The sequence below is a fragment of the Centruroides sculpturatus genome, unplaced genomic scaffold, assembly GCF_000671375.1.
Source record: "Centruroides sculpturatus isolate CEXI.00-Female unplaced genomic scaffold, Cexi_2.0 scaffold1113, whole genome shotgun sequence".
Lineage (NCBI taxonomy): Eukaryota > Metazoa > Arthropoda > Arachnida > Scorpiones > Buthidae > Centruroides > Centruroides sculpturatus.
Window position 1 is genome coordinate 6,275 of NW_019385514.1, and position 23,281 is coordinate 29,555.

Genomic DNA, 23,281 nt, shown 5'->3' on the forward strand with positions numbered 1-23,281 from the left:
AACATGAGAGAACAACAGTCACCCGTTTGTATTGGCGGGTGGGGGTATATAGTACAGTATGGGGTTACCTGGAGGAAATTAGAGTAGAGTGAGGAAGACCGGCCTTGTTAGGCCGAAAAAGATCCGTTAATTTGTGTTACTTGCCACGTTGAAGTAGATGCTTAATTTGGTTTTAGAAACGAAGGTCTTGAAGGCTTCGAAGAGTTTGTTGTTGTTAACAAGGTCTTTCAGTTGGCATGGCCAAAGAAGTCCTTCAGAGTCTGCTTCATTGCGGAGTGGTCTCCTCTGAGAGTTGTAGTTCGGACAAGTGAAAATGATGTGGAATGGGTCTTCGTCTTCTGGAATCCCGCAGTTGCATTTGGCGTTACCCTTGTTGTGGAACCTGTTGAGGTATGCCCTGAAGTTTCCATGTGCTGTGAGCATCTGGGTCAGGCCGTGGTTGGTATGGAAGACGTGATTGTTCAGCCTTTGGTTGATGTTGGGGATGAAGGCGTACGTGTAGCGACCCGTGGTGCTGTTGTCCCACTCATTTTGCCATTTGTTAATTATAATGGAACGGAGAGAGCTGAGAACAGCCGTGAGTGGTAGGGCCTGATAGTGGATTTTTGAAGTAATGTTAGCGGCTTTTTTGGCTAGGTCATCAGCCCGATCATTTCCGTTAGTGTCTGAGTGGCCCTTGACCCAGTGGAAGTAGATTTGTATATTGTTGTCCCTTAAATGTTTTAGAATCTTGAGGCTGTCGTTGACAATTGGAAGCTTGTGGTTTTCATTTTTAACCTGCCACAAGGCAATCCTGCTGTCGCTGATGATGTTTACTTTGCCGTGTTGAAACCAGCACGGAGGATGGCCAGGGATTCTGCTTGGTTAATTGAGCAGTGGTCCCTTAGCCTTGCGACAGCTTGCCAGTGGCTGGGGGTGAGGGTATCCGTCATAATAATAGACAGATGTCATCGTTTCTCGAAACACAATATTTTTTTTATTTCGTTGTCGATAGCACGACACGTGTTCCGCAGCCATCTTGTATTTTCTCGCGCGCGTGGGATCTCTCGTATGACTGGACTTAGTTTCAAGAACTCTCTTGAGTCGATCGCGACTAAATCTGGTTTCAGTCGAGATTGAAACGGTCGATGGAGGTTGCACCAAGGCGAACGGGGTATAAGGCTCTAGTTTAGTAGTGTTACAGAGTATAATACGTATCTTTTAATATATTTTGTAAAAGAAACAAAACCATTGAGAAATGTTACGTGTGTTTAACAACGGGTTCGGAAAACTTTGAAAATGTTAACAACGGGTTCGGCCGAACCTGTGCAAACCCGCTGAATATCACCACTGATCGTGCGTGTTAAACTTTGAGAATTTTCAGAGCTGCGAAGAGCTCCGCACAATTATATGGTTGTACAGTACGTGAACCCTGTTGTGTACAAATTGCAAGTTACGAACTATCGGTTACGAGCTAAGAAAGTTATACTTGCAGCTTATTACTTATTGTAACTAACTATTTGCAATCAAAATTACTAGTAGCTCGTAACTCGTTATAAAACTTTCTATTCGATGAATTTTGCTTGTAATTTGTAACTTGTAAAGCTTGTAACAACAGCAACTGTTTTTGGCTATTATACACGTTACGGAAATCCTTTGAGGATTAACCGTGATTTTTTTTCTATCTATCCACCTTTAAATAAATAATTCTTTATATGTTGGGAAATATTTTAATAAGTTTTGTAAATTACTATGTTCGATCCAGCCAGTTATATCCGATTTTTTTCGTCTGTTAAGTACATCCTTTGAGGATTTACGTAAGTGTATAGCAGCCTTTAGGAAATCCCTGCCTCGCACTACCGAGAAAGCAGGAATTTCGCAATTCCTAATTCTTCTGTACTTAAGAACTGTTCGACGCAATTTAATTCAAAAAATTACAAAATTGTTTCGAACAATGACGTAAATCACCATAATGTTTACGTTAGTAACAGCTGTTCTAACTTAACTCATTACTCTGTGAAAAATATAGGCTTCTAGAATACCGTATACTTAGAAAATTTTATTAGATTATTGCGATAAATATTCAAAGACCATTAAATGGTTCCCATCGTTTGTAGCACTCGCGTCATCCATGGACGTTACTCCCATTGTGGCTCGCCCCGAGGGATGCGTTACGCAACGCAATTCTTTTTCCTCGCTTTGTCATTAGCTAATAATTTAAAACTGCGATTATTATTATTATTACTATATTAATTATTGAATCATTAGATAACATGATTCGAAAATCTAGTTCACTCATCCAAGTCTGAATTCTGTCGTATATTTTTATCTCTTTGCATTCTCTTTTTATATTGGATGAAGGAGTTACGGGTGCAGATGTATACGAGATGAAAAAATAACATTTTATACCATTTAATCATTTTTTCTCGGACTTTGATTATAGCTAAGTACCGTGTCTAGCAGCGGCGTGTTATCCCGGGGACAAAAAGGACAATTGCCCGAAGCCCCAAACCAATCTTTTATAAGAAAGTATTTTCCCCAAAAAAAATTCCCTCGAAGAAAAATGTCTGAAGTCAACGCTGTGCGTGGGGCCCCCTAATTCAAATTTGTCTGGGTTCCGCGAAGATATAACGCACCACTGATATCTAAATTATATATTTTCATTAAAGTTTATTATATTTAAAGACTTTATTCTAGTTTTTGGATGAAAGTTGACGCTTCATTTTCAGTTTGGTTGAAAGAAAGTACAAACATTATAAGTTCCTTCTTATCCATCTGTTGCTCATATAAGTTGCTATCTGTATGGAAAAAGCTCACATCTTGATTTAATTTGTGAGATTTGAAGGGAATAATTTAATAATTAACTAAGTCGGTTATATTTTAACACGGTGAAGATAGAAATCGAATCGAAGGTCGGGTAAAGAAAAAATTAGCCGAGTGGAATAACGCACACACATCCTATTTCGTTCGATTTCTTAATAGATAAGACCGATCGAATATCTCTCTAATCTAACAATTATTACTAAGGTTGTAACCTAAACACTGACCTTAGTCGCTACCGGCCATTAATTCAGTTTGTTTGACAACTGTTATCAATTTTATGAGGTAAAATGAGTAACAATACCGGATAGAAAGAGGTAATAAATTTGTCGAATCGTTCGATTTCTAACACCCGGACGCAAATCGAACGTAGACAGGATTGCATCAGAACTTTCCCCGATAGTCCCCCTGCGGGACGTGTATAAAAAAGGGGTCGCACCCGCACCTCGGGGTGATCGACATAAGGAAGTCTCCCGGCTGGAACTCTATTCGGACCTCTTCTCTTCTACCCTAGGATCGCTCGAGACTTGATCGCCGAATTCGCTTGCATCTGGACTCATAACCTACATCACTGATAGTTCCGCCGGCATCTGAGGTATTTAGTAGACATATATAAACTCTCTCTCTTTAGTTTATAAGTTGGACTAATGTCAACTTCGCTAAATGTTAGACTAATTTAATGGAAAGACAAAATACTGTAATCCAGTTGATGTTTACCGTTGTTGTCGCGCTCACTCGTTTACAAATAGGCCATCTCCCGACGCGAAGCCGGTAAGAAGGGTCGAGCTCGCTACTCGAACTCCCTCGGTTCTCACAAATTGTTGAGATCAGTCGGGGAATACTTCCTGTCATTTCTTACTGTACCGCGTGTTTCTATGAGTTTTTAGACATTTCAAAATTTCTGGACACCTGTTATAATTATCAATATAAAATTTATCACGTTTTCGAAATGATTCTTTAGGAGAGTGAGCACAATTCCATACAGTCCAAAAGCTTTATACTTTAAAGAAAGTTCTTTGATCTTTCCTGTATGTATTATGATATCTATATATATAAAATTACACGTTCTGACTGACTGACTGATTCGCCATCGCCCAGAGCAAACCGCTGAACCTACAGATGAAATTTGGTACACAGTGTGGAGAATCTCCGTGATGGGTTTATCACGGACCCGATATCCTATAGTTGATTCACTCCCTTAATTTAGAAGGAGACGTCATTCGGGATGGCGAGGTGGTGTGAACAGTGTATGTGGATGATGGCGTTAGACATAAGGCACGAACTCAGTTTACAATTAACACCCGTTTATTAATATACAAAAAGCATCTTACACAAAACAGGAGATCTTTGTTCCTTAAAAACAATTCCGACGCGATACCGTTGTCCGGACAAGATGCGGTGTTCGTTCGATGATACAGTCCAAAGTTCGTCGCTCTTTGTCGGCGAATCAGAGTGCCGAACGGGCTGTTCACTCACTGGCGGAGGATGCGGAGGATGCCCATTCCACACACTCTTACCGAGCTAATCTTTGAATTAAATACACGTTGCTCGGGTGTTAAACTAGCACCTCGGAATGGTGTAACGAGGTGTCGACGCAAAGGACAACCAGAATCTCCATATAAAACAAATTGAGTCCCGTTCTCGGAACAAGGAATCGCAGCAAAATGCTCTAACAAATCAGATTTTCTTAACATTTCACTGTCACGAAGTCTTCCTTCTAACGGTCCAAATAAATTAGCGATTATACCATCGGGGGTAACCACCGATTGAAGTTTCAAACAATGCGTACGTTTATGGACACGGAATACCACCCTTTGATGCGTTTCTGGTGGTCGTTCCATCTACGAACTCCCAATAAATTGTCAATATTTTTTACAATATTATTCATAAATGCTTAAATAATCATTAGAGAGACTGAGGCCGTCGTATTCGGCCCAAAACGTGAACGGTGTTGGCTACGTGTAGCATAGCGAGTAGAAGACGGGTTTAAACTTCATTTTTTTGTATTTGGGGTTAAAATTATGGCCTATTTTATTAAAATAATGATTATTTAAGCATTTACGAATAATATTATAAAGAAACAGACGATTTTAATTCATAAATTATTTAATTATTCAATTTTTTAGCGAGTGATGTAGAATTTACATATATTTGCCTTCATAATAGCTTATTTTAAGGTAGGTTTGTTCTTGCGCCGCATCTACTAGCAACAACGTAATACGTTTGTAAATTTTTCGGATTTACATAAGTCACTACAGCGTCCCCCGACAAAGGTATGAGGTAGTCCTATCGTACGCTAGGAGACACCACGCTAATTAAAAATAATTACTGTAGTGTTATTAAACATGCTATAAGTACTTTAAAATAGTTTAATTTGTTTATTTATCTTCGCCGGTAACCCTCGACGTTAACGTATCCGCCATTTTTTCAACAAATTTCCCATCAGTCGAGTCACGTGATGTTGCCAACGATTTTTTCTCGGATTTAAAACGTAAACCGTGTACTTGCGCTTGCCGTGTTTGTACTGTACTTGCGCCGCAACCTCTATTATTTCAACCCCAAACACAAAACATGAAGATGTTTAAACCGATCTTCTACTCACCACGCGCGATGTACCAAACGCCGTTCAAGTTTTCGCCACGAAAACCTGTGTAATAACTGAATTTGCAAACGTACAATATTTACCAAATCGTTTGCCGGGCTCATTCGCTGGTCTGCAATAAAATAGCTTTTACAGTCAGCCGATACGAATCGTTTCATTCCAAATCGTTGTTCGAAAGGCTGAGTCATCAATGCGTATTGTAAATTTTTATGGCAATAGAAATTCCTTTTCCGGGAGACTTTTAAATTTTCCAATAGAGGATTGACAAAATGAAGCATTCTAGGGAGCAACAGAAATCAATTTCATGTGAGAATTTTTGGCTCACTACTCCAATAATAAGTTATAGAATTTTTACTAATAATTTCCGTCGGCTTGCATTATTGGCAAATATGTAATTATTTTCCTCCGACCATCTTCTCTAATAGGATATACAAGTAATAAATTTTTCTACACCCACCCGTATTTACAGTATTGTTTCTTCAATAATAATAGAGATGTTATTTTGAGTAATTACAAGTTGGAATATATCCAATTCGGATCCGGATATAATATCCTCAAAGAGTGAAATGGACTAAATTCTGTCTTTAATCCAATGGTAAAGAAGGGCGACTCCAGACAGTCCCGTCGACGTGTACCTAGTCCTTGTCTTTTTATTTTCGAATTACATAAATTTTCATCATCAACGTACGATGGAGAGGATAAAAACGTATCCCTGTCATCGGAATCCGGAACCAATATATTTCTTTATCTTTTCTCCAGTCGATATTGACTTTAATCTTTACACGTAGCGTGAATAAAACGAAACGAAAGAAATTCGGTTGGAGAAGGCTTTTACGCTTATCCTTCTAACCGTAAGACTCGTAATTAAAACTTTGACGTTTTAATTTCTTCTAATTTCTAATAACCGAGTACTTTCATACTTATTGTAGAAGCTCCGAATCTTCTGACATCGTATACCGATGTATTGATATAAACGTAAAAAGAGTGAAAACAAATATAAATTTACATCGGATTATTACTATTGTAAATTAGGTGTGTGAAGCGAGTCCCTCAATTGCGTTTTCCTCAAAGTACAGGTAACCCCCGTATAACACGGTAGTTACGTTCCAAAAAATTGCCGTGTTATGCGAATCCGTGTTATACGAAACAAAGAACTAATACGAAAAGGAGGGTTAGGTTCCAAAAATTAAAAATCATGCTAGTATATTTTCATAATTAAGATAAATATCTTCATTAAAATTTTTTTGAGTGATACATATTAATATAAATTAAACAATATTTTCTTCGTCATCATTAAAAACACTATTAATTAACCGAGAGCGTTTTCTTTTTGGCAAGTTATCCTTATCCTCTGAGCATTTTTCTGCATTATCTTCAGATCCATGCTTTACCTTTTGCAAAATGTATGTAATTTTATATTGCTTGCTTCTAGTTAAAAGGTCTTTATAAATTTCCTTATATGGTGCTAAGCACTTATGAAGAATAAAGCAAGTATGGAATAAGGGAAAAACATTCGGCAACATCAGAAGCAGAAGCGTCGCGATCTGGCAACATTGAAACAAGTTTCGAGAAGGACCACCTGTATCGACAGAAGGCGAAAAGAGAAAATTTACATACTTAAGTACTAATAGTTCACGAAAATAATTTTCGTGAACTATTATTAGTTAAGTATGTAAAAATTTATTACATTTCCTGTTGTACGAGGGTTTTACCCAATTCTCGAACCGTGTCGGAGTGAATCCGTGCTATAAAAGTACCGTGTTATACGGGGGATGGTACCAATTCTCGAACCGTGTTAGAGCGAATCCGTGCTATAGAAGTGCCGTGTTATACGGGGGTTACCTGTAATTAATTCTGATCGTTCGCCCACCCTTCGAGAAAAGTTTCGGCTCGTTCAAATTTTCGGCAGTTTTATATAATAGCGCCCACAATTGCATTTTTGTCCAAAACTATTCGTGTGGTTTGTTCGCTTGCACTGTAAGAAAAATATATGAAAAAGTTTTCTCTTACGTAAGCGTTTGCTAAGACTTCAGCTACAGCCATCGAAATGCCAGCGAGTATATTTCTCGCGATAAATTTAAGCCAGCGAACGAAAGTAGAGACTATCATTTCTCACCTTTCACTTTTTCTTTCGCTTTCGTTAAATGATCGTGCCGTAGTCCGGTCACTTTGTTTTTGTATGGCAAGAAAAGAAAGATATATTTCAAATTTAGTTAATTTGAAATATTTGCTGTCTATTTTAGTAGTGTGTACTGTAATGCCCGGTACACCATACTTTTCCCGGTAACGGTAGAATCAGACCGGTCATCTAACTGACCGTTGTAGAAAAAGTTTTGAATGGAAATAACGCGACTTCTGGTTTAGACCAAAAGTTCGTATATAGTTAATGGGGAGCTCCTGTCCCGAAGCTTTCAATATCTAGTCTCGACTTTTACGTACGTAACATTGTTCTCGAGAATAAGGAAGAATATACGGACACCGGTGGGAATTAATCGGTCATCGATACGAAAGTTCTGCGCAATTAACTAACATTAACAATTCAACAACATACGGAGTACATTAGATAAAACGATGGTAAATTTTTATTTATATAAAATTGAGAAACTTTTACATTCAAAATATCATCGTCTACTACACGCTTTAACAAAAAATGTGCGGTTTTTTAAAATTTTTATTTCATTTTTTTAATGCAATGTTTACGGGAAGTGTAATTTTTTACGTTTATTTCTATTTTCAAGACATAAAATGTATAAATTTATTCGACTTGGCTGCTTTACACGCGGTAACCTTACGTATTGATCTTTCGACTGAATTTTTCTAAAAAGGACAAACATTCGTCATTCCAACTCGGAAAATTTTCCCCGATAACTGAAATGAACACAGAATAGGAATAAAATAATCATTCCGCATCACCTAAAAATTAAAATAACATAGAAAAAGTAAATGCTATTAAGTTTTTGGGCGTAACTTTTGACGACAACTGCGCTGGAATAAACATATAGACGATGTTGCACTTTCCCCGGCAAAGTATACCGGGATAAATAAAAAAATTCGAGCTTTTTTAAGCACATCACTCTCGAAACGGCCGTACCACACTCTCGTCGAATCTAGAATAAGATACGGTATCGCTGCATGGGGAACCGCGTCTCTATACGTGTTACAATTAACCTAAGTAATTAATTGCCCTCCGGGATCTCACAATATGAGAAACATTTTCGAAATTGCTGCGCGTAAATTTTAAGTTTTGAATTTATCTATCGAATATGCAAAGATGTAATAAATTATAACATATGTTAAAATATGGAACACGAATGCTGTTAGAACACGGAAACTAATGAAGATGCATTTATGAAATATAAATTTCCATTTCTTCTTTGTTCGAGAGCAATGGCTATATTAAAAGATATTAGGTTTTACATAAAATAATTTTGTTTAATAAAAAAGAAAAATAGATGTGTCTGGTCTATGCCACAGTTTCTAGCAAACTGTGGACGAGAGCATTTCCAAAGGCGTATTAATGACGACGAATAAGACCACCGAACACTGCCGGTTGGTCTCGAGCTTACGCACGACCGACGTGCCAGGCACGCGGTTTTCATCGTTTGAGTAACATTTTTTAATAGTGGTCTGTTCCCCGTATTGCTCGTAGTAACCTTCAACCCTTGACAGATTGCCCCGGTGTTTGTTAAAATATCCCAACATATTATACCGTCACGACTATCGTTTAACGCGTAAGACACGGTACTTCTGCATTTTGATTGTAAAAAGTGACATAAGAATGTAATTAAAACGAAAATTAATTTTATTCGATTATTAAATATTACTAAATAGTGTAAGTTCCGACATTTTATTTTGTAGATTGAAAAGTTACGTTTATTAAAAAGTTTTTGTTTTGTTACGCGCAATGTAAATCAATTTTTAAGTCGCAACGATAAATGTCAGAGGTCACTTCACGTCAAAATAAACCACAAAACGCGACAGGTGATTAAGGTATAGTACAGTACGTTCATAGTTAAATAGAAAGTTACTACAAACCTGAAAAAACGTGTAATTATAACTGTTATTCTTAAACTCGGTATACGGCAATTTCCTACTATTTTGCCAAAATACTGAACCGTAATTAGTCCGCATAAGATTTACGATGAACTTATTATTAAAATTATTGTTAAAATATTACATTAACTTTCCATACATTGCCATCCAGAATTTTCAATTTTAATGTTTTCGCAGATTTTTAAAATATTATAATACCGAATTTAAACTATTTCCATAGGCTTTACATTTCGAACAGCACGCCGAAGGCTTTTCGATCCAAGAATATATTGTATAAAAGCATTTTTTCAGCTTTTCGATGCCGTATCAGCTAACGCATTCCGACGATGCAAAACAACCAGTTGTTGACGCATTGTTACCAATTTGCTATCGCCCTCTTTTAATATATTTTCCATTTCTTCGTGTTGTTTCGAAATATCTCGTAAACAACGTTTCATCGCTATTATTTCCTGGCCGGCTCTTTCCAATAAAGAGTCATTTTCGTTTATGCTGGTCTTTCTTTTCTTACCAAAACGCGTAACTTCCCATACCGAACAGGGTCTGGCTTGGTCCGATGATAATTCAGCCGATTCTTCTCGATTCTTCTCAGTAAGAAGTTTGCTCGAAACCCCTAAAAAGACACAAAATTGCCATTTATAAATCGAAATTTATTTTAAAATCGAGTATAGTTTACTACGCTAGTATCTTTACTCGACTTAATAAGCAGCTTAGCTAGATAAGAAAGCCAATTATATTAAAGTATCGTCGGGAAACACGCCAATTGTCATGCAATTTTAAATTTCCATTGTTAAATCAACTTAATTTAATAGGTTGACGTAACATAATACTTTGCTCGTTTTTAAAATGGCAGTTTCTTCCTAATAAATATTTATTTGTTAGGATAGGAAATATTATAAACACGAAAAAAGCTACGGGTAAGCTCGAATGGACTTAAGAAATTGAAAATTAACGAAGAGTAAGTCGTGATGTGAGAAACTAAACGCATCCTATATGAATCTTTAAGCGTTATAAGAAAATATTCAAGTATATTTACCAATTTAAATTTTAAAATAATTTTTAATTTAATAAATAAGACATAACTATAATTACCTGTCTTTTCGTCGGAACATGCACAAATGCCAAGTTTGCAACAGGCAAAATAAACAACTTCCGATACGAACACAACTAAGCCAAGCATTTTCTCGTCTTCTACCAACAATCCACACGCCTGGCAAGAAATTTGCATGTTTCGCGGATTAATTACATTTATCGATAAGGCTGGCAACAGTAAAATTAACTTTATTTACATAACAGCAGCCAAACTATTTCCAGGACCATTCGATTCCAAATAAGTTTACTATAAAAATTTATATTACGTGTATTTAATACATATTTAATTATCAATTAATAAGAATAAAGTTAATTGCAAATTTTATAATAAAGGATTGAAAATGTATTTCGTTTGAATCGTAATTCATTACTAAATACTCAGTTATACCTTTAGTAACTTTTTTTATTAATTTACAAAAGTATCTCGGCAACTCCTAATTCCGCCTAATTACACCGGGCATGGTTTTTAAGTACCGTCTTAAAATAGGCCGCTGCGGTTCTGCCAATGCGCGCCGAGTCCATTACGGTAGCATTCGTTCGTTTTACCTTTATGTGTGTTTCGAATGCCTGGCACAATTGAAAATCCCGCCGATTGTGATTCGTTTTCTTAATGCAAAAGACATTCATCGGCAGATTAGCGAGATGTATCGAAAAAAACATTTCCTTACCGTAACATTGCTCGTAATGAGTTAGAGCATTTTAAGATGGCCGTGCCGAGGAGCGTCATTAGTGAAGACTTGGTGCAGAAAGTTCGATAAAACAGACGATTTACGATTTCCTCATCGAAAACAAAAGGCGTGGCAAGCTCAGTAAGAAGATTGTTTTTCTTCGTGACAATGATATATATATAAATGATATTGTAGAGACTATTCCCGACAATATTATTATATTGTATGCGGATGATATTGTTATAACATACGCGGATTGGAATCTTCAATTGGTTGAAAATAATATAAACTCTTTGCTGTCTAAATTAAGTAAGTACTGTTACATGGAAAATAATAACTTAAGTGTAATTGAAAATAAAACAAAATATATTTGTTTATCAAATAAAAACAAATAGTTAATTTAAAAGATATAAAAGTTAGAATAAATAATGAACGTATTCGTAGAGTTAATAGTGCGAAATATTTAGGTATCGAAATTGGTGATAAATCACGATGGAATAATCATTTAACACCGTCTTTATCTAGATTTATTGGAATACCGAAAAGAATAATGAGTTGTTTTTTTATTTTGAGACTGTTTTGCGCTCGCGTGGAACCCAAATTTTGATACGGTATTTCCGTATGGGGTACAGCTTCTTTTGTATCGAATAGGTTGCGAGTTATACAAAACTAGTAGCCTGGGACGCCCCCTAGTGGGCGTTATTTACAAATTTCCATAAGGCACGGTTCCTTTGACTTTCTTGTTCCTATCAATATGCTGTACAGCTCTGTTAAAGTCCCAATGGTAAGATTTACCCTCCGAATGAAAAGGTGGCGACCCCCCCAAATTGTAGCCCCTGTGCGAACAATAAAGTCAAAGGAACCATACCCCTACTCGCGACCCTTCGCGAGATATAAGCCCCTGAAATAATAAATTCATATTACAAATATATTGAATTATTTATATTATTATATTGACCAAATAATAATTTATGGGCCAAGTGAATAATAATAAATTATATTGTTAATTTAAATAATAATTAAAATTGTTAATTTGAATGTTTGAAATATGACACACGATAGGGCGCCTGTAGTGTCCGTTATCAAACGGTTACGCGGACAGACACACGTTGAATGGGTTATATATATAGATAACTTTACAAGAGCATTATATAAGTTACCTTATGACTCTTCCGTCACTTTTTATAACCAGACCAAAATTGATAAAACAAAAGCTTTATACAAAAATCAAGTTCTTCTAGAAAGTTTTAAGCTAATAAAGATGGACGAGAAAGAATCTCATATAAGTGATGAGTTAAATAAATACTATGATACGCTTCTGGTCTAGTCTTCTAAATGGCTTCCGACCACTAAGATTGGCTTTACTTTACCGCTAGACTTATTACACCACCACAGAACATCAAATTACATTTAGAAAAGCACTATTTTATTTTCAGAATGCATTTCGGATACGTAGTCCCTCGTCAGCTTTTTGCTACAAAATTAATCGGAGGTTAACAATTTTTATAAAAAGACCGCGATTGACAGAAATAAACAAAGAATGTGGACTTACATTTGACACGCGGATTCGATGCGTTGAACATTAATTAAAAGACTAAGCATGCGATAAAACAAAAAAGTTTCCATTAAAAAAACGCTGATGTTGATACAACAACATAATAATAAACCGAGGTTCTGGTAAAACAGTAATGTCGTAAAAATATACATTGTTAAAACAAAATGATAAGTAGATTTACTGTAACACGAACAGAGTAACGAGACGATTCGAAGTACATTCCATGGTAACTGTCACCCTCACCCCTATCCGTTTTCATACCTCCCCCCTCCCCCCACGCCTCCTCTGGTCAAATATGCGTATCACGATCATTCATGATTTCCTCTTTGTTTTTTTTTAATTATTTCTAAGTGTTCGTACCATCTTCTTTTATAAGTATTGTTTTTCCTTTTTAAGTATTTTGACAGTATCCTTTACAATCTGACAGCTTCATTATTACAGTGGGCGGCTACAGCCGAGCTATCATTGTCGCACGCTATGGCAGAGATACGTTCATTGAAACGGACCTTTAATTCCCTACTAGTTCCACCGATGTAAGATTTGGGTGTGGTACGGTCGCATTCGAATTTGTAAACAACGTTTTTTGGTCCCATGTGTTAGCTTTTCTGTTAGGTACGTTTATTTTCTTATGTAAACTGTCGCGATGTTCGGTAACAAAATATTATTATACTGAATTTTCTTTTAATTCTTTCAAAGATATTCATAACGTAAGGAATTTTTAAAAAAATTTATAAGCAGTGTTGTCAATTAGTTGTTTGCGCGCATTAACATATTTATTATTAAGCCAGTTACCGATCACGCGCTTGCTATAACCGTTCAATAAGTACGTTTTTGTTAAACTTGAGAAACAAAATCTTATTAACCAAAGAGAAAAACATTTTATTCTCAATAGTGAAAACAGAACACCAAAGTTCTCTTACAGAGTCAAAACCCATAAAGTTCCAGTCTCCTATAGGCCTCTGGTAGATATAAAAGGATATATCTTTTATAATTTAGCAGTGGCGTGCCGTCATCGGAAGCGGTGGATGCGCCGCTTCCCTCGTATTTTAAAAAAAATAAATACATATTAATTTTAATTATATAAAATTAATCGCGCAATATTTTATTATAATCGCATTACGTATCTTATTACAAATTTCTATACTACGCGCGAAAAAAAAAAATATAAGATCGCTATCGTATATTCGAATATTGGTGGCGGAGTGGAATCTGACCATACCTCTGTATCGTCAGATTCCAAAAAGCCAGATTCGCGCACGCGCTTTACGGAGCACCGACCTGGCTCGGTTTAGCCGGCAGAAGCCTAGGACCTCGGGTGGACGCTACACTTATAATGCATCCAATTTTATCCGGGACCGGCTCCGGGCCGTTAACCGCCCGCCCGCCCTCGCCCGATTACGCGAATCGCGAGTAGATTTATAACCCGACCAATAAAAATTTACTGATACGTTTTTACCATAGTTCTATATAGTTGACAGTTCAAAAAAATCCATTAAAATATTTGATATATTTATTCCGTTCTCCGATTTTATATTACTCGCGGATTTCGACGTTAAACCGGTGATATTACGATTTCGTACGTCCCATCTGTAAGGGGACGTAGAAAAAAACGTGTACAATTCTTGTATTAAAAAAAATTAACTGTTACTTGGACAGCATCATTTACCACTAAATTTAATTAATGAACTTTTTTCCTTAAACAAAAGCTTAACCGAACCAATCTATAGCCGAGTACAGTGGGGACCGATTTCTTCGAAATACTGTATTAGATGTAATAAAGACAGAAATTTTTTCAGTTCGACGAGAGTGACCGAAAAGTTGTAAATTTTGGAAATTTCCNTTTATCGAGAATAAAAGACTCTTTGCGGACTTTAAGAACTTTGCGGGGAGCATCCCCCAGCTGCAAGGGTTGTGGACAACCCGCCAATTTTCCAGCAGGCAAACATCCTCAACAGTAACCGACTCTCAGCACTAGGCTCTTTCTCTACTAGCGCCAGCGGCCTGTTCGGCATGTTCATCAACTATGTACGCTCTGTAATCTTATGTATTTACGTCTTTTGTATGTCTGTTTTATTTTAAATAATTGCGGCGCCAGGCGCTCATGACTCCCTTCACCAACTTTCCTATCTACTTTACACTTCCCCTTACCTCCTACTCTCTCCTCATCCTTTCCCTTTGTTCTTCCTCCCGTGCAATACCGCCGAGTAGCACGGGCTTCACCCCCTTTCACTAACGATGTAACGATGTATCAATCATAGGAATGCCCACTCTCTATCCACAGCATGAAAATCATTCTATGAAGATAACCTGTAATTTTTACGAAACATTAATTTTTAATGAGAAACTGTTGAGCTCTTTATTTTTATTTATTTACTAGCTGCAAGGTCCCGCTTCGCTGAGTTTTTATTTTTATGTAATATAGTTTTTATATATATATAAAAGACTGTTTTTCTAAGTAATCTAGAATCTAGCTGCAAGGACCCGCTTCGCTGGGCAAAAAGTAACGATAGTGAAGATTAAGATAATTACGTTATAGCTAATCTTACCCGTTTTCACAGAATGCAAGAATNCGCATTACGTATCTTATTACAAATTTCTATACTACGCGCGAAAAAAAAAAATATAAGATCGCTATCGTATATTCGAATATTGGTGGCGGAGTGGAATCTGACCATACCTCTGTATCGTCAGATTCCAAAAAGCCAGATTCGCGCACGCGCTTTACGGAGCACCGACCTGGCTCGGTTTAGCCGGCAGAAGCCTAGGACCTCGGGTGGACGCTACACTTATAATGCATCCAATTTTATCCGGGACCGGCTCCGGGCCGTTAACCGCCCGCCCGCCCTCGCCCGATTACGCGAATCGCGAGTAGATTTATAACCCGACCAATAAAAATTTACTGATACGTTTTTACCATAGTTCTATATAGTTGACAGTTCAAAAAAATCCATTAAAATATTTGATATATTTATTCCGTTCTCCGATTTTATATTACTCGCGGATTTCGACGTTAAACCGGTGATATTACGATTTCGTACGTCCCATCTGTAAGGGGACGTAGAAAAAAACGTGTACAATTCTTGTATTAAAAAAAATTAACTGTTACTTGGACAGCATCATTTACCACTAAATTTAATTAATGAACTTTTTTCCTTAAACAAAAGCTTAACCGAACCAATCTATAGCCGAGTACAGTGGGGACCGATTTCTTCGAAATACTGTATTAGATGTAATAAAGACAGAAATTTTTTCAGTTCGACGAGAGTGACCGAAAAGTTGTAAATTTTAGAAATTTCCGTGGACGACACCCGGTCCTAAAACGAATTAGAAAACAAACAACAATTAAGTTTAACGTATTTAGATTTTTAAAGCTATGGCGAGAAACGTTTAAAATCTACGACAACCCCGTCGCGTCCTTTGATATATACTAATGATGCGACGAAAGAGGTATTTGACATCGACCGGTCTCGGCGTCCCGGGGATTTGGCAGTCCGCGTGTATGCACGCTCCGCAACCGTCTTCAATTCCATCCATTAGCCACTGGTAGGGAGCTATTTGACTAAGCGCATTGTTTTAAGATTTAAAAAGTAAAGAATATTTTATATTTTTATGTACGTTTCTTTACAAAGCTGTATTTAAATTATAATTTTCTTTAAAAGTATATTCGTACAATTGAAGAATATTTTGTACCGGGTATGTACCGGTACGTCCACCGCACGTTTTATTTCACCGAGTAAGTTTTTATTACTTTATTTTTAATTGTAGCCTTATATCGTGGTTAGCGATTCGGAATGTAATTATGATATTAAAAATGCCTTTAGAGAAGTCTACGGTTTTACTGGCTTATCGAATAAACCATACGAATGGACCCTAGATCGTCGCCGACGCGCGATTGACCGATTGCCCCTGGATGTCGGCTTCTTACGGAAACGCGGCTTTCCTATGGTCAAATGTCAAGGCACGCCACTGCTTATCCGTACAGAAAGCAATTTTGGGACACTTCCAGAATGAACATTTTACAGCTGCTCTCTCAACTTCCATTCGTAAATTAGTGCCTGTGAACCTGCACTTAACATGGGCCGAGAAAATGTCGTGTGTTTAAACGTTCGTTCAGAGTAGACGTGCAAAAATTCATTTGCTTTCCGCTCGTTTGTTTTTTGTAGGTCAGAAATGGAGAAGCAATTACGAGATGCTTTCGTCAATTTATCGCAAAACGAACAAGAGTGGAAAGCTACGAGAAAGGAAATGTCCGTAGAGTATGTCGTCACTTTGAGCCGGAGATATAAACTGACAAATGATGTAAAAATAAAAGGAGAGCCTTTGTCGGACGAGCTTCTGAGCCTCGAAGCAGACTTAAAAGGAACTTTCTACAATAATATCGAGAGAGAAAGAAGTATGTTACTTGAAAGATTGCGATTATTGCACTCTCACTGTTTTGCACATATTTAATACCACGTACGTTGATCCAAAAAGCGACCTACTGGTAGCCGAGTGAACTAAACCGCTCAATACTGATAATCGATTGCAGTTTGTGTCTAGTACCTAACTACGGGATAGTTTCCCAAAGAATATCCTCCGGGGAGGTACTCCTCCTTGGCAGATCACACGTTGCGGTTACAACAGTAACATTGCCACAAGTGCAGTTTTACTGTTCAGATCAAACTGCACTTTCCCAATCAAACAACATTCAAATACACAAAATAGGATTTGAACTTACAATCTAGGAAACAAGGATTAATGCCTTCTACATAAGAAAATTGAGATAATCCAGTAAGAAACTGAAATGGAAATTAGATAACCTATTTATTTTTTAAACCGCAGTTTAGCGTAATAACCAACACTTGGCACAACATTCTTTTATTTCAGTTTTTGTGCCAAGTGTTGGTTATCACGCTAAACTGCGGTTTAAAAAATAAAGATACAACACGGTTTCGAAATATGGAAGCAGATAACCTATTATTTTTTGTACAGGAAACATACTTTAGTGTGTGCATGTAGTAGGTCGGCAAATTTTGCATTAATATAAAGTTTTTTGTATGTTCCAGAGAAAAGTTACGCGATATTTATGTGGAAATAAACAAAGAAAATAGACGAATGCGTGAGAAGGATGCGAAGGGATCCGGAGGCGTGTCACACAACGCAGACGAGGACCTCTTTCTTCGAAATGCGAGACACACGAAGACTTCCGCAATTCTGCGTGGAACGAGTATCCTTTAGTATTCTCGAATCTGTAGTTTTTAAAAAACAGCAAACAGTGGCATTAAAAATCTGCTAATTTGTAGCTAGATCCACTAGCAGATTGTCCTGATAACCATGTCATAAGAGAAAAATGGCTGTCATTGCATCTTGTATGCAAATACAATGTTTTTTGACAACAAATTAGTTTATAGTCTTCTGTTATTAAGGTTGGTACGTTACCGTACAAGAAATTCCAAAGTTCCTTAAGTTTCTACAATATGAATATGCTACTTAATAGTTTCTTAGATATTGTTGTCTAAATCTTCTATTGATGAGCGTTGGAACAAGACGGCGGGTGATTCCTTTACGGAAAACTGGGAGAAAATTACATCTTCCAAAAGAGATGGTAAGTAGTGTCCTTGAACTCATACAAAATATGTACTTTACATTTCTTGTAATCAACGTAACTGTGTTCTATAATGCAAATTTCTTGCAACAACAATCATATTAATTGGCTTAATTTTTTTTTCTCAGGAATTCTAGCAAAATTGCAGGAGTACCTCGAAGGTGAGATGAAAGAAAAAAATGTGCCAAGTTGACATCACAAATAATTTCTGTTTAATGTACAAATGTAATTATAATTTGGTTCTGGAACAACTTAACCCATTTAATGGGACCAATTGTGTAAATAAAATTATTGCAGCTATCATTAAAATAATTTTATCAAGCATACAACATAACGAAAGATGCGACACTGCTAAAAGTTTAGATGCACATTAGCAATGACACCTACCATTCTAACACTTTGGACTTACTATAAGAAGTCTTACTATACTTGTAAAAATACAGTCTATGTTAAAGAATCTTGTTTAAGAATGAATTGATGTGTATTACCAAAATTACTTTAAGACTATGGTTGTTTCCATAGCTTCTTGTTTTTATATTCATCATTCCTATTGTTCTCTGTGTCCGATAGTCTCAATTCTCTTCCAGAATGTATGAAAAGCAAATCAGAATACATCCCCAAATTATTCAGAAAAAAGATGGCCTAGATGTCAAGTAGCCAATAAAATGGCTGCATTGCTGTCTTCTTAAAAAATTGGAGTCTATTAAAGAAACATTCTAAAGTCGGTGTATGTAGGGTTTCTCAAACGGAATCCCAGGAAATCCTGCAAATTTCTTAAAAATTCACTTTTTTCTTATTTTGTGTTAAGGTTGAGGAAATTTTGCAAATAAAGTATAATTAACTCAAACGGTCAGAATACATTTGAATTTATTAATTTTAAACCTAATTATTAGTTTTTTAAATTTTTGCTTGTTATGGCATGTCACAAATGGTCAATAATCAATACGTAGCTTATTTGTGGCAGGACTGAAAATTCTTTACTTGTCAGAATCTGTAATATCTGGAATAATTGTACTTACGCTGTCTTAATGTTTAACCATGCCCAGTAGCTTCGATAACTGCATTACACCATGCCCAGTAGCTTCGATAACTGGTTGCGCAAATTGGGCAAAGATACAAACGAACGAGTACGAAGTCTGCAAGTATGAAGTTTCTCTTCATACTTGCAGACCACATTATTAAAGACAAACGAACTGCCGAATTATTGGGCTACAAGCTTGGATGTTTCAATTAAAGCAGCCGAGGTAGACTAAATCAAGAATATTAGAGAGCAAAAGTACTACGATCTCGAAAACAAACTAGGAATCTTCCAGGCTACAGGCAAAAAAACACATAACATGTGTTTAATGCATTTAAGAAAATACAGAATTACACTCACATCAATTGAATCAGAAAGGGCATTCTCGGTAACAGGATTTTTCATTACTAAAATAAGAAATCAAATTGAGTGGTTGGAGTATTGACCATCTTTGCTTTTTAAAATCTTAATACAAAATATTATTGTAAATTTTTATAATATGTTTTATTTAAAAAATGAAAATTACCTTTTAAGTTAGAAGTTTGATATAAGTTCATTTTTTTAAATTTTCAACTTGGTTCAAAGCATTTTTGTTGTTGTTGTATGAAGTTTTCAGCAAACTTTAATAAATTTTTTCTATTTGTGAAAATTTCTACNAATTTTTATAATATGTTTTATTTAAAAAATGAAAATTAACATAGAAGTTTGATCTAAGAAATTTAAAAAAAATTAACAACTAAATTCAAAGCACTTTTTTTTTGTTGTTGTATGCAGTTTCCAGCAAACTTCAATAAATTATTTTCTATTTGCGAAAATTTCTATGTAATTCAAAAGGTAATTTTTAATATATATCTTAAACAGCATTATTAATATGATTTGGGAGGTTGCAGAATGTATTAAATTACTTTTAAAAACAAAAAATAATTATATCATTTGATTCATGATATTTTGTATATCTTAAAAATAATTAATTCTATCCCGAGATCCAGTTCACTTTTATCCCGGAATCCCGGGACAAGCAAAAGACCGGGAAATGAGAAACCCTAGGCGTATGGTTTATATTCACTAGTGCGCCTAGAGCAAGATATGGTTAACTATTTTTTGGGCTACCATGTCTTTATATATATGTTTAGATAGATACTTTTTATATTATTCTTATCAAAATTTAATTCTGAAATAAAAAACCAATAAAACAAATCAATAAACAGCAAATAATTATTATTGAAATAATTTACCAAAGAAATCCACTTTGAATAATTTTTCAATTATCTAACAAACTTTTGTTTGCAATTATCTCAATAATCAATTTGCTTCGGATGATGCCTGTCATCAACAAATAATTACAATGGAATATATCCAGATGGCTTTACATTATTAAATTGCCAATGATTGAATTAGTGTACCGCATTAAAATAACAACAGAGCACGTGGCAATGTGGCTTACCGCAATGCAATGGTCGTACATAGCAGTATGATAATACTTCGTCGTCGGGTGGCTTTACCATAAATTAACTTAGACACAAATTGTACTGTCTGTCGACATCCCTTCCGTTTTATATAAAACCAGTTCTACAAAAATCAATGTTCGGCACAAAACCGACTTCCTTACGTATTTTACCACATTTAGTATCATTTATCACTTCCAATTATTGGAAAAGATTTGAAGTAGACCGGCCGATCTGCCAATCTCCGCTATTGATCTACGGCTGCTCCAAGTAGCCGTTACTTTGGGCACTATCCAGAGAGTTGTAGAATTGAGGCATCGGTTTCTTTCCCTTGAATCGTACTTCAAACACTTCCCTGATCGCTTCCCGGAAACAGTGGAAGTTGTAATCGATGAGTCCTAGTGTGAAAAGAAAAAATACTAACATAAGTTTTCCATCATAAAAAAAAAGAACTTTCACTTAGTTTTGTGAATTGTGTCATGTTAAAATTCTGTTTGTAAATTAAGTGATATAAGATCAAACATCACATTTAAAGTTATTGTGACATTATGTTGTTATTTGTCAATTGAAAAACAAGTTTATCATATAATACCTATCTTATACTTCATACTAATGACATATCACAGTTACTCTATTTTATACAAATTCTAAGGTGGTATTTTATCATTATCTATCTAGACACATCTAATCACTGGGAGATTGTATACTAATAGTGCTAGAGTAAAAGTATTTGACTGATAAATCTGCTGTCCTTTAACACAGAAAAAAGTCAATCAATACCCAATCATAATCTACCAAATTTGATTAGTTCTTTACATAAACTAATTTTATTAATGAGGCAAAAAACAAACCTAAGGGTCAGTTGTCCAAGTTTTAATCTTTAGAACTACACTCAACACAATGCACGAACATAGATCTTTAAGGTTAAGGTTTAAGACATATTAATCAGCTAAATTTGGGCGGTTAAAATTTATTCTGTCAATTAATAAAGAAACAGCATGGATGATAAGCTCCAGTTCTAATGTAGATAACCTTTAGACCAGGAGGAGTGTCCAATCTTTTTGTTTCTCTGGGCCACATTGGAAGAATTCGTGGAGTTTTGGGCCACAAGTATCTTGTATATACTTGTGGCCCAATCCTTAAATATACTTGTATATTTAAGGATTAACATGTCTATAGTAATAAGTATTAAAACTTTATCCCGAAAAAGGATATTTTAAAAAATGACTTCTACAAACACTTTCAATTTTTACTTAGATAAATTCATTTATTATAAAGGAGATGTAAAAATAATGTAAAAATGTAAAAATAATACCTTATACTGGAACTAGAAAGAATTAATCAAAATTATCACCGTTTTTATAAATTCCAGCAAATAATTTAATATTATAAAAACGTTTTCGATCGTCTTTAGCGATCTTCATCAGTTGAAAGAACATTAAAAATAGAACAAAAATTAAATTTACGAAAAAATAATAACTGCGCATGCATAATGATGAGTGCTTAACGGAATAAATACAAAAAGTTAGGGATATAAGACTAAAAGTAAATAAATATGCATGCGCAGTTATTATTTTTTCGTAAATTTAATTTTTGTTCTATTTTTAATGTTCTTTCAACTGATGAAGATCGCTAAAGACGATCGAAAACGTTTTTATATTATTAAATTATTTGCTGGAATTTATAAAAAAGGTGATAATTTTGATTAATATTTTATATCATTCATATGAAAAATTTATATCAGAAATATTGGGTGGTAGTAAAATTATATTATTATTCTGTTAATATAATATAATATACACAGATATGATGCAATGTATGAAAAGGTACATTAAGTCAGAAAAGTACCTTTCACTGTAGAGTAAAAACTGCAATCTAAATCTAAGTGCAGTTAAAAGAGTCAATTTTTAGGTTTCAATGCCAAATGTTTCTAGTAATGTTTTAGTATGGCAACATTTTAAGCTGTAAATGCCCTCTTATATGCTCTTAATCTGTAAATAAGATGCACACAAAAACTAAAAATTGATTTCCCTGATTTAAGATATATATTATTATCTATAAAAAAGTATTAGCATATATATATGCTATCTACTAATTTCATTCTTAATTATTATTTAATATTCTAAATTCTGCTACAAGCACTATATACTATATCAGTGTTCCGCAACCTTTTTCTACTCGCGGCACACCTATGACTAGACATGACTCAACACAGCACACCAAAATGTTATTCCTCTCAATAATGTATGATATGATACTATTAATAGAATTTTGTAATGCCATAAACCACAAAACTCAATTATGTTGAGTTGAGTTACACTAGGTGGATAGCGATGGTTGTGTACTATGCTAGACCAGAGTCAAGACATAGTAACTTCAAGAAAAAAAAAAAAAAAATTAAATAAGCATGTCATTGTGTGTCTGTATTCAGGAATTTCCTAACAATATGACATGTATTCAATATAGAG

The 23,281-nt window shown here is 35.3% G+C and overlaps 2 protein-coding genes across 3 annotated transcripts in view; both read right to left on the minus strand.

Annotated features, from left to right (window-relative positions):
• Window positions 1–9,556: 9,556 nt before the first annotated feature.
• Window positions 9,557–10,689, minus strand: LOC111639709. Its single transcript, XM_023385640.1, has 2 exons — window positions 10,544–10,689; window positions 9,557–10,064 (listed from the first exon to the last, which is right to left on the minus strand). Exons 1-2 carry the CDS (start codon window positions 10,677–10,679, stop codon window positions 9,742–9,744), a joined length of 459 nt encoding a protein of 152 aa, XP_023241408.1. The 5' UTR covers window positions 10,680–10,689; the 3' UTR covers window positions 9,557–9,741.
• A 9,906-nt stretch (window positions 10,690–20,595) lies between these two features.
• Window positions 20,596–23,281, minus strand: part of LOC111639702 (ras-related GTP-binding protein C-like) — a 59,739-nt gene continuing 57,053 nt past the window's right edge. For both annotated transcript variants that reach the window (XM_023385630.1, XM_023385628.1), the window contains one exon: window positions 20,596–21,211. In XM_023385630.1, coding sequence (XP_023241398.1) covers window positions 21,069–21,211 — 143 coding nt within the window. In that variant the 3' untranslated portion in view covers window positions 20,596–21,068. The remainder of the gene's footprint in view (window positions 21,212–23,281) is intronic.

Excerpts from the sequence above, each read along its gene's own strand:
- LOC111639709 (XM_023385640.1), bottom strand. The coding sequence starts at position 10,679 with ATGCAAATTTCTTGCCAGGCGTGTGGATTGTTGGTAGAAGACGAGAAA. Across the intron at positions 10,065-10,543 it reads ATGTTCCGACGAAAAGACAG|GGGTTTCGAGCAAACTTCTT; the intron begins GTAATTATAGTT and ends GTGTCTTTTTAG.